At 42.1% G+C, this 12,204-nt stretch overlaps 2 protein-coding genes across 6 annotated transcripts in view; one reads left to right on the top strand and one right to left on the bottom strand.

Moving 5' to 3' along the window:
* LOC134351601 (synapsin-3-like) overlaps positions 1-12,204 on the bottom strand; it is a 337,761-nt gene that overhangs the window by 79,860 nt on the left and 245,697 nt on the right. The window lies entirely within an intron of this gene.
* LOC134351600 (metalloproteinase inhibitor 3-like) overlaps positions 6,584-12,204 on the top strand; it is a 32,061-nt gene continuing 26,440 nt past the window's right edge. Inside the window, exon 1 of one of the 2 annotated variants that reach the window (XM_063057965.1) lies at positions 6,584-6,917. In XM_063057965.1, the coding sequence (XP_062914035.1) occupies positions 6,788-6,917 (130 nt within the window). In that variant the 5' untranslated portion in view covers positions 6,584-6,787. Of the gene's footprint in view, positions 6,918-9,484; positions 9,712-12,204 lie in introns of those variants that run through there. The other variant, XM_063057966.1, reaches the window with a different exon arrangement.

A 12,204-nucleotide genomic window follows, 5' to 3' on the forward strand; every position in this document is an offset into this window, starting at 1 on the left:
GATTCTTTGAGCAAGATTTAAATCTCAGTTGCCAGACAACTCTTCTAGGGCAACTGATGAATGACCTGGGGAGTCCAATGTGAGATTTTCATACACTTAAGAAAAAATGTTTTTGTGATTAGCTGAATTTTTGCTTTCTGCTTTAAGTGACAGGACTGCCTATCCTGCTGCACTAATAAAGAGTTACATTCAGGAAACTTCCTTCTTCATTATGCTGAGGCAGGCCACAGTAATTAGCTCATACTAATTAATGTTGCATGTTCGGACTCCTACATATAAGGATTGGCTGGAAACACGCCTCTCTCCTAATTAGAGACCTTTGCCTTTCTTCCTTTGTGAAAGGAAAGTGGTTTGACTAATGCGATCAGCATGCAACACAGGAGAAAAATAGCCAGCTCCCTCCCCCAGCTTCTCAAACACAAGTCCCCCCCACCCTCATGTATACATACACACATGTCGTCTGAGATCTGCATCCCAATTCAGAGATTCTGGATTTTTAACTGGTAACTTTACTAAAAACTGCAAACTCTTAACAAAGCCCAAAAACGTCGACTGAACTTTTTTTTCTAGATGCTGCCTGGCCTGCTGAGCTCCTCCAGCATTGTGTGTGTGTTGCTAACTCTTAACCAAGCAACACACATAAAAGTTGCTGGTGAACGCAGCAGGCCAGGCAGCATCTCTAGGAAGAGGTACAGTCGACGCTTCGGGCCGAGACCCTTTGTCAGGATTAACTGAAAGAAGAGCTAGTAAGAGATTTGAAAGTGGGAGGGGAAGGGGGAGATCCAAAATGATAGGAGAAGACAGGAGGGGGAGGGATGGAGCCAAGAGCTGGAAAGTTGATTGGCAAAAGGGATATAAGAGGATCATGGGACAGGAGGCCCAGGGAGAAGGAAAAGGGGGAGAGGGGGGAAGCCCAGAGGATGGGCAAGGGGTATAGTGAGAGGGACAGAGGGAGAAAAAGGAGAGAGAGAGAGAAAGAATGTGTGTATATAAATAAATAAATAACGGATGGGGTTCAAGGGGGAGGTGGGGCATTAGCGGAAGTTAGAGAAGTCAATGTTCATGCCATCAGGTTGGAGGCTACCCAGACGGAATATAAGGTGTTGTTCCTCCAACCTGAGTGTGGCTTCATCTTTACAGTAGAGGAGGCCGTGGATAGACATGTCAGAATGGGAATGGGACGTGGAATTAAAATGTATGGCCACTGGGAGATCCTGCTTTCTCTGGCGGACAGAGAAGCGATCAGCGAAATGATCTCCCAGCCTGCGTCGAGTCTCGCCAATATATAAAAGGCCACGTCAGGAGCACCGGACGCAGTATATCACCCCAGCCGACTCACAGGTGAAGTGTCGCCTCACCTGGAGGGACTGTCTGGGGCCCTGAATGGTGGTGAGGGAGGAAATGTAAGGGCATGTGTAGCACTTGTTCCACTTACAAGGATAAGTAAGCGGAATAAGGGTCAGCGTGCTGATAAAACAGATTTGTTATTAACCAGAAGCTAAACAATGGTAAATATGAATATTGTACCTAAATGTCAATACACATTCATTCCATTAAATCATGTGATAAATGACAGCCAGCCACATCACAATGGCGCTGTTGTAAAAACTTATTTTATGGTAGTTCTGTGACTAACGTGTTTAATGTTTAAATGCTCATTAGGAGAGGTGCACCAGAGAGCAAACTGGTGCCTTGTTCCTGTACTCAACTTGGGATTTGCTTGCCTTTGACATCACCAAAAAAAAAGACCCCAGCTCTATTCTTAAATATTACAAACTGACAAGTCCACAGAGAAGCGGCTTGTTCAAGGTAAGGTGACTTTAGTTCACTAAATGCAGAAATGGAATTCAATGATTGCAAATCAAATCACAAGTGGAGTTTAAGGGCCATGGAGTTAAAGAGCACAGAAATAAGGCCCTCCGGCCCAAGTCTTCGCTAAACTGCACTGATTCATTAGCCTCCAGTGCCTCAGATTTATATTAATTTCCTTTATGGGTTTGGCCTTTAATTCTTGGTAAATTTCCCTTGTCCTCAGAAAGCCCAAAACTCCACATTCATCCAAATTTAGAAACTTACACATCCCTCACATATGGCAATGCCTTCAGCAGCTCAGGCTCTTTGGTCTGCATTTCTTTGTCAAAATCCTTCTGTCTTTCTACCAGACTCTCCTCCTATATGATGCTTTTTAAAAATTAACCTCTTTAAATAACTGCAAGGCACTCTTCCTAGAAGTACCTTCCCTTGGCTGATTAAGGATTGGGGAAATATCATAGGATATCTTTGCTCACTGATAGTTTTGGAGCTGAAAATCAATTATCAAGAAGCTATCGGCTGTACTTTGCTTACAATGGCTCTGGAAGCGTACAAACGGTTCACTGTGCCCATGATGTACTTTTGCAGAAAGGCTTCTGGACTCATGGTGATCATTAGTATCATTAGATCATTAGTAAGCCACCATCAAGGAGCCCGCAAGTGAACCAAAGCCAGAAATGTCATGGATGATCTGAGTGCCTTCCATCTTAAGGATCACTGGCTGGCTGGACTGACAACAATGATCACCGTCTCAGTGCCCACTCTTGAAGGCATAATGTCCTATCACCCAGAGACAGACAGTGCCAGCTCTGTCACTTGTCTCTCCTTTCAAAGTTAAAATAACCCCACTTTTTAGCTGGAAGGCTGAAGTCAATTTCAAGACCGTCTGAAGGGCACAAGAAATTTGGGCCATTGTGTGGTGTACAAGACATCTACCAACAATAGGGCAGGTCTTACACCTATCCTCAGCTTTTATTTATAGATCATCCCTGCTGATATCCTCAGGCTTCCTGACATTCACTGTCACCTACTTGACCAACAATCACTCCCATTCATCGCATTATTGGTCTCTCCAACTCTCTTCCTTACACATTATCCATCATCTCTCCAACTGATCTCAACTCAATCCCCTTCCCAAACTATCCACAAACTGATCATCTCCACAAATGAACTCCATCCAATCATTTCCCCAGACCAATCCTACCTGATCACCTCTCCAATACAATCCTTCCCTTTCACCTCCCTAATGCAATCTATCTCAATTATCTCACCAAACTAGTCACCTCACGAATGATCTCCCCAAAACAAACCCTACCCAATTATTTTCATGATAAAAATCTTCCCTCTGCCACTGTCTCCCAAGCCAGTGGAAAGATAACAGATAACAGAGCATTTTGCCTGATAGATTATCAGAGCCTGGGGGCCAGGCTGTGTACACAGACTTCACACTATTCCTGAGCCACTGAAATACAAACAGGCTCTTTGCAAGCTAGCTGTCGCTTCAAATTTCAAATGAGCTTTGGAACTCATATCTGGCCATCCCTATCTCTGGCTATCAGCTACTGTCATTAAAAGACCTGTTCACTGCCAGAGTAAAGAAAAGAGCTGGAAAAATTTCTGCTGACTCCACCCACCCTAGCGATCACCTATTCACCAAATTGCCATCAGGGAGACGCTACAAGTCCATCACCACCAGGACTACAGGTCATCTCTGAAGCTTCGTTCCTGTAGCTACCCAGCTTCTCAACAAAACTCACTCAGATGTAATACCCTAACTGTTCCTGTTGAACTGCTGCCATCAGGAAGAAGGTACAGGAGCCTCAGGACTCACACCACCAGGTCCAGGAACAGTTATTACCCCTCAGCCATCAGGATCTTGAATCAAAGGGGATAACTTCACTTAACTTCACTTGCCCCATCACTGAAATGTTCCCACAGCCTATGGACTCACTTTCAAGGATTCTTCATCTCATGTTCTCAACATTTATTGCTTATTATTATTATTCTTTTCTTTTTGTATTTGTACAGTTTGTTGTCTTTTGCACACTGGTTAAATGCCCAAGTTGGTGCAGCCTTTCATTGATTCTGCTATGGTTATTATTCTATTATGGATTTATTAAGTAAAAAAATAAATAAAAATAAAGGCATCCGTTAGTCTTGCGAGACCATGGATCTGCGCCTGGAAAGTCTTCACTCTCCAGGGCGCAGGCCTGGGCAAGGTTGTATGGAAGACCAGCAGTTGCCCATGCTGCAAGTCTCCCCTGTCCACAACACCAATGTTGTCCAAGGGAAGGGCATTAGGACCCATACAGCTTGGTACCAGTGTCGTCGCAGAGCAATGTGCGATTAAGTGCCTTGCTCAAGGACACAACACGTTGCCTCGGCTGGGGCTCAACTTCACGACCTTCAGGTCGCTAGTCCAATGCCTTAACCACTTGGCCACGTGCCCACACATTTATTGAGTATGCCCATAAGAAAATGAATTTCAGGGTTGTATATGGTGACATATTTGTACTTTGATAATAAATTTATTTTGACTTTGACAACATCCGTTAACTGGCCTTTCCTGCTCTCCTTGTTCTGTTGGTCAGTATTGAGTCTCTTCATATGTCATATCTATTTAAGTTTGGTTATTGACATTTGCATATGTGATCATTCTGATAATTGTTGACTAGTCATGGCTGTTTGCACTATTGTCTTATAAATTGTTGGTTGTTATTGTGTTGCCCTTTATGGTATTGTCCTGTGTTTTATGCTTGGTACCGAACCTCAATCAATTCTGGTATAGTTCACATGTTGGCAGTAAAGTGGCTCTGATTCTGATTTCACCTCACTGCTTCAGTTCATCTGCAGTGGCAAGCTTCATCTATGTCCTTTGTTATTTTAGATGAGATTTTCCCAGCGCTATCCAATCGAAAATTCTTGTTATAGCTCTGACCCCTCCCAACTTGTAGCAAGTTCCTGTCATCTATGTTCCCTGAGCAACACCGGAGGGACTCAGTATGTCAGGCAGCATCTGCGGAAATGAATAAACAGTCGATGATTCAGGCCAAGAGCCTTCTTCGGGACTGGAAAGGGAGGGGGAGACCCCAGAATTTAAAAAATGGGGAGAGGGGAAGGAGGACTAACCAGAAGGTATTAGGTGAAGCCAGGTTGGTGGAAAAGAAGCGATCTGATAGGAGAGGAGAGTGCACCACGGGAGAAAGGGAAGAAGGACGGGCACCAGGAGACGGTGATAGACAGGTGAGGAGAAGAGGTAAGAGGCCAGAGGGAATAGAAGAAGAGGGAAGGGGAAGGGAACAAAAAAATACTGGAAGGAGAAACTGATGTTAATGCCATTAGGTTGGACACTACCTAAACAGAATAGCAGGCATTACTCCACCACCCTGAGAGTGGCTTCATCATGGCAAAAGAGGAGGCCATGGACCAACATGCAAATGGACCTATACTCCCTAACTTCCGCTAGCTGCTAATTAAACAGCATCTTGACTCTAAAATATTTATCCTTGCTTTCATATCTCCCTGACGTCAGCCCTTCTGTAATCTTCATCCCTATAACTTGAGGTATCTGTGCTCCTCTTATTTGGCCCCCTCCACTTCCAGATTCAGTTGCTCCACCTTTGGCGAACATCTCATCAGCTACCAAAAACCCTAAACTCTGTCAAACCCACTCTCCCCACTTCACTTTCCTTTTTCATGATACTGTACACCTTAAAACCTCTGCCTCTGAGACAAATACTTTGTCATTATATTTACTTCTCAGAGTGTAAATCACATCTTGCTTAATATACCCAGTGGCTTGAGTCATTTTGCTACATTCAGGTTGCTATATAAGTACAAGTTTTGCTACTCTTCTGAATTACCATGATATTGTTCTTACTGAGAGCAATACTCCAATGAATATGTAACTGGATTATCTGTGATGCCACAGTCTTCCTCTAGTTCATTGCCAAGAACAACAACAGAAATTGGCAGAGGGTGTGCAGCTAGTTTAGAATTAGGCAAGCAAATGCATTATACTCAGTCACCCCATGGAGAAAACTGAACAAACTTAATCACAACGAAGATTGATTATTTAAACAGTCGCTAATTGGTTTATTTCCTAGAACTTGTACAAAATTCCCCTTCTCAGAAATCAGGTCACCAGCTAGAAAATAGAAAGCTCCAACTAAAATCCACTTTTGTGAAAAAAACAATATTCCTCCAAGGACTAATCACTAGCCGGTTTGCAAATATTTAACCTAATTCCTTCATATTATTGCTAATTCGCAAGGCCACACATAAATGAGGAATGGAATGTACCCCACCTCTCTTTCCCACCCTTTCACTCTCCTCATCTTTGTCATCTACACAATGTTGCCTCAAATTCTTCAGCATGATCACAATCCATTGAAATCAGAAAGGGGGTGGGGGTGGGGTGGAAACTGCAACAACGTCAGGTCAAGCACTCAATGCCAGGCTGCTTAGGTCAAATTATGTTTGTAACTCAGTTTAATATTTAACACAGTCCTCTCTTCCTGCCTTAGAATTAATACTGCATAGACCCAATCTAATCTTCTGTGGAAGTGGCTCCTGAGAACCTCTTTCGATTCTGTTAAGTAATTATTTCTTCCCTCCTCAGTTGCTAACAAGCCAGCTGTTTATCTCAGGATCATTAACATGCTCTTCTACCACAGCTAGGATTCCCATTACTGACCTGACTCCTTTTATAACATCACGTCCATCTGCTACTTGCTAATTGGCTGCTGCATTGAGGGGGTGGGCAGAGCTAGTGTGTCACTTGTCTAATACATGGTGGGTAGTTGTACTCTCTTATTCAGCTGGAGAGAGGGAGACAGCGACAGAGAGAAAACAGAAGGATCACTCACCAACTAAAGTACTAAAACAGTAAAGAAAGTTTTATTTTCTTCCTTTGGTTTTTTGCAACTTTCAATCAATCAGAACAACTCACCAAAGGAAAGGTCTCTCAGAGAGAATGGCAGTTTTCAGCACAGCAGCTTTGAGTTTGCTGCTGGCTGTGAGCAGCTTTCAGATCAGCCAGCTGACCGAAGCGTGCACTTGCATGCCAAATCATCCTCAAGACGCTTTCTGCAGTTCTGACATAGGTAAGGATTCTTTTTTTATTAAAGGGCGAAAGGGGCGAACAAAAATGAACATTTTGGGCAATCCCAGGAAAATATAAGAAGTCTCTTTAATCATAGTCTGGAATGAAATCTCCAAATGTCAACATAGCCATCAGTTTTTAAGTAATCTATGTCATTATAACTTGGGTCGTTCACTAGCATTTGTTTTCATTGTTAAAAGACATAATTTTGGTGTTTCCTGTAATAAACTTTACTTCAGTCTACAGTGGCTCAATGTGAACTATGGAAAATGAATTCTGGTATTCTGATAATAGGGCTCAAGGTCAGTTTTTTTGTTCTCTGTCTGAAGATTAGTTGTAATATTTTTCACATATCGTATTACATTATGGTTATTACTGTCACTTAAGAGCTCAGCAGCACAATAAAGATGACTGCTTTTTCATACATATACAGCCAGAAAGCGCCCATCCTCCCAAACTAAGGCAAACAAGTAAAGCTTCTCTTTAACGAGTTTCAGGATTAGTGGAATTCCTCACTTATATACAGTAGTGATCTCTTTGGAGTGGAATGTTCTGGAATAATCACACTAAAGATACAGGACACACAAGGCACTACAGATGCTGTAATGTGGAGCAATGTGCAAACTGTTGGAGCTCAGCAGGTCAGGCAGGATCCAGGAAGGGCAATGACGGTTGATGTTTTGGGTAGAGTCCCTCTTGAGGACTGAAGAATGAGAGGAGGTGGCCAGTATAAGAAGGGAAGGGATGCAGCAAGAGCTAGCAGGCAATTGGTGGATCCAGGTAGGGTAAGAGTGCCAGAAGCTGGGAGGAAGATAGGTGGGTTCTCACCTGAATCCACCTATCACCGTACTCCAGCCCTTCCCTCTGCCCTTTTATACTGGCGATCACCCCAGGTGTAAGATCACAGACTGAAACATCACTGACCGTTTCGCTGTATGGATGCTCCCTGAGCTGCTGAGTTCTGATGGCACCTTGTCAGATACTAAAGACACCGACAACTTCCCTATTTGTCTCATTAAACCATATCAGCAGTGAGACTGGGCACCTCTTTCTTGCTCTGTGCATCTTTGTGAAGAAACCAAATATTGTTCAGCAAGAACAGAAGAGTCAGGTGCAACCCCAGCTATATGCTGGAGCAATCTTTTCATTTAGAAAACAGCTGTACTATATGCCTACTACACTCCAGTAAAGTTTGAATATCAAACCTACTGCACGCCTTGAACGTGTGTATAAAACTCGGGGAAAAAAACAACAGAAACTATTCCATATGGGGGAAAGGATCCAAACATGGAATTGATAAATTTTCAATTGAACCTTCCAAGGGGCAGAGAATAGGATGGATACTAAAATTAAGCGATGCTTTGAGCTCCAGCAGCACTAGTAACAGGGGTAAAAACAATTAATTTCCATGATACAGTTGATCTGAATCGATACGGAGAAGTTTAGCTTATTAATGGTCAAACCACAGGGGTGTAACTGGTTAATCTGCCCTTGCTGGTGATTCAGGCAGATGTTTAACGTCTTTAATTGTAATTGACAAACAACTGGAAGGTCTTTTGGTATTTGACCTAAAACAAAACAAAGTTAACTGAACATTTTTCTCATTCAGAGAGCTAACTGACGACAAGTTGGTTCCTATACTAGTGACAAGCAATAATGACTATCATTCCAAAACATCACTGAATTGCACCTTTTTCCAAGAGCTCGTTGGCTTCTTCTTGGTTCCCATCCAATATAATCTGTGCTGAAAATCATTGTATATTGTGTTAAATGGGCTGTTAAATCTCTAACACAAAGTAAATGAAAGAACACGACTGTCGACTAAGTACTGTGTGATTCTTACTTTGTAAGAGCTAACACCTTGTCCTGAGTGAACAGTCAATGACTGATGATAGTTTTGTTCGAAGGGGTTGAAACCAGCATAAAATTGTGGATCTTTGTGTACAACTGTGGCGATATAGCTGAAATGAAGCTTTGCAGACTTTGTGAGACCTATATTGTCTAAAGTCCCATGTCATGAGCTAATGCTCAATTTCTAATTCAGAGCAGCAACTACTATTAACATGTCAACTGAATGTTATTGTTCCTCCCTTCTTTCTCTCATTAACTCTTTGTTCAGAGGGAGCAAGTGGGTCAAAATAACAAACACAAATGCACATATCCAAAAGTGAAAGGTAAATTAAGGCAACTGAAAGAGTTTATAAAGTCAAAAGTTTCATCTCACCAAACACAGTACCTCTCATGGAAATTGGTGAGAGAATCTCACGCAGAATTCCAGCAGTGCCTTAGGTCTAATTTTGGAGACCGCATGTCTTCTACAACCTATGAAACCCTAAAGAAACTCCTAAGTGACTTCTGTTGGCATAAGTAAGTGATTTCCTTGCTTCCATTCTTCTTGTCATGCCTTTCTACCCACCCCCCTATCAAACCCTGTGGAGGGAAAGGAGGAAGAAGTGTGTTGTATCACAACTATCTGCTCCTTGCTAATTGGCTGCTGTATGGAGGAGATGGGCAGAGCTAGTGTGTCAGTTGTCTAATAGATGATATGTAGCCGTATTCTCTCAATCAGGAAAGAGAGAGAGACTGGGAAGGATCAATCATCAACTACAACAGTACAGAAAGTAGCACTTAAATTGTTTTCCAAAGGAAAGGTCCCTCAGAGAGAATGGCAGTTTTCACTACAGCAGCTTTGAGTCTGCTGCTGGCTGTGAGCAGTGTGCAGTTCAGCCAACTAACAGAAGCTTGCTCTTGCAGACCAAGCCATCCTCAGCACGCTTTCTGCAACTCTGAAGTAGGTAAGAATTCTCTTTTATTAGGGTGAAGGGGAAAAGGGTGAAAAATGGTGCACAAGGAAAATCTACACAGTGGTCCTTCTTTCATTCCATGGCTTGGAATGAAATCTTCAAATTTCAACATATCTACCAGTTTCTTTCTGTATTCTATGTCATTCACCATTATTAGTTTTCATTGTTAAAAGATATTATTCTATTGTTTCCTTTGATAAACTTTACTTCAATTCACAGTGTGAGCTATTGTAAAATTCATTCAGAACTGGTGGATGTTAGGGTTAAGAAGCATCTTTTCTGTTCTTCGCCTGAAGATGAGTTGCACAATTTTTTCATGTTTTATTACGTTAGTCATTATACAGTCATTTTATTTAAAAGCTCAACAGCATAGTAAAGTTCACTGAACTATTTTTACACAGTTATGGCTAGAGAGAAGCAATCCTTCCAAACTTTGAGGCAAAGTTTGTTTTGAGGTTTTAAAGTTTGTTTAGAAGTTTAAAAACTTAATGAGTTTCAGGATTAGTGGTTTTTTTTTCAGTGGTATCTTTGACTTCTGTGGAATGGAATGTTCTGGAATAATCATACTAAAGATATAATTTCTCTAAATGTCTCAATAGCCCGTATCGACAGTGAGATTGGGCACCGCTTTCATGTTCTGTGCAGCTTTAGGAAGAAACCAAATGTTGTCCAGCCAGAACTGAACAGTCAGGTGCAGCCCCAAATACATGTTGGAGCAATCATTAAAAATAATTGTGCTGCACTTCCACTTTCAAATAAGACTTCAACCCACACCAGGTGTGTTCCTTGGATTTGAGTATGGAACCAAACAAGTTTTAAAACTTTCATACATCTGGATAGGAGCTAAACATGGAAGTGTTAAATTTCAAAAGGAATAGAATACAATGGATACTGAAATAATTAATGCATTGAACTCCAACAGCAGCAGGTACAAGGTTAAAAGCTACACCTAATTTCAAATACAATTGATTCTTAGTAAGTACAGACAAATTCGACTTATTAGTGTTCAAACCACAGGGCATTAACTAGTTATCTTCCTATCCTGGTATTTTAAGGCAATATTTTATGATAAGCCTTTCATTCCTGGAATCACTTTCATGAACCTCCTTTGAAACCTTTCCAATGTCTGCACAACCATTCTTAGATAAGAGGCCTAAAACTGCTCACAGTATTCCAAGTGATGACTCAACAGTGCCTTATAAAGCCTCAGCATTACATCCTTGTTTTTATATTCTGTTCCCTCAAAACCTGGGCCTTCACCCTGCTGTGTGTAGCTGGATCCTGGACTTCCTGTCAGATCGCTAGCAGGTGGTAAGATTGGGCTCCCTCACTCCTGCCCCTCTGACTCTCAACACAGGTGCCCCTCAGGGTTGTGTACTAAGTCCCCTCCTTTACTCTCTGTATACCCATGCCTGTGTCGCCACCCACGACTCCAATCTGCTAATTAAATTTGCTGATGACACTACACTGATTGGCTTAATCTCAAATAATAATGAGGCAGTCTACAGAGAAGAAGTCACCACTTTGACACAGTGGTGTCAAGGAAACAACCTCTCCCTCAATGTCACAAAAACAAAGGAGCTGGTTGTGAACTACAAGAGGAATAGAGACAGGCTAGCCCCTATTGACATCAATGGATCTGGGGTTAAGAGGATGAACAGTTTTAAGTTCCTTCGTATAAGCATCACTGAGGATCTCATGTGGTCTGTACGTACCAGCTATGTGGTGAAAAAGGCACCAACAGCGCCTCTTTCATCTCAGATGGTTGAAGACGTTTGGTGTGGGCCCCCAAATCCTAAGAACTTTCTACAGGGGCACAATTGAGAGCATCCTGACTGGCTGCATCACTGCCTGGTATGGGAACTGTACCTCCCTCAATCGCAGGACTCTGCAGAGAGTGGTGCGGACAGCCCAATGCATTTGTAGATGTGAACTTCCCACTATTCAAGACATTTACAAAGACAGGTGTGTAAAAAGGGCCCAAAGGATCATTGGGGACCCGAGTCACCCAACCACAAACTGTTCCAGCTGCTACCATCCGGGAAATGGTACCGCAGCATAAAAGCCAGGTCAAACAGACTCCGGGACAGCTTCTTCCACCAGGCCATTAGACTGATTAATTCATGCTGACACAACTGTATTTCTATGTTTTATTGACTATCCTGTTGTACATAATATTTATTATAAATTACTATAAATTGTACATTACACATTTAGATGGAGACACAATGTAAAGATTTTTACTCATGAATATGACGGGCGTTTTGATTTTAATTCGAAAGGAATGCTAACCGTACATTTGCCTTCCATACCACCGACTCAACCTGCAAGTTAACCTTCAGAAAATCTTGGAAAGAAACTTGTAAGTCCCTTTGCACCTCAGAATTTTGAATTTTCTCCCAACTAAGAAAATAGTCTTCCTTCTATCAAGGTGTATGACCATACACTTCCAGACGCTGTATTCCAGATGCCACTTTTTTGCAT

This window comes from Mobula hypostoma, chromosome 9, assembly GCF_963921235.1.
Source record: "Mobula hypostoma chromosome 9, sMobHyp1.1, whole genome shotgun sequence".
Classification (NCBI taxonomy): Eukaryota; Metazoa; Chordata; class Chondrichthyes; order Myliobatiformes; family Myliobatidae; genus Mobula; species Mobula hypostoma.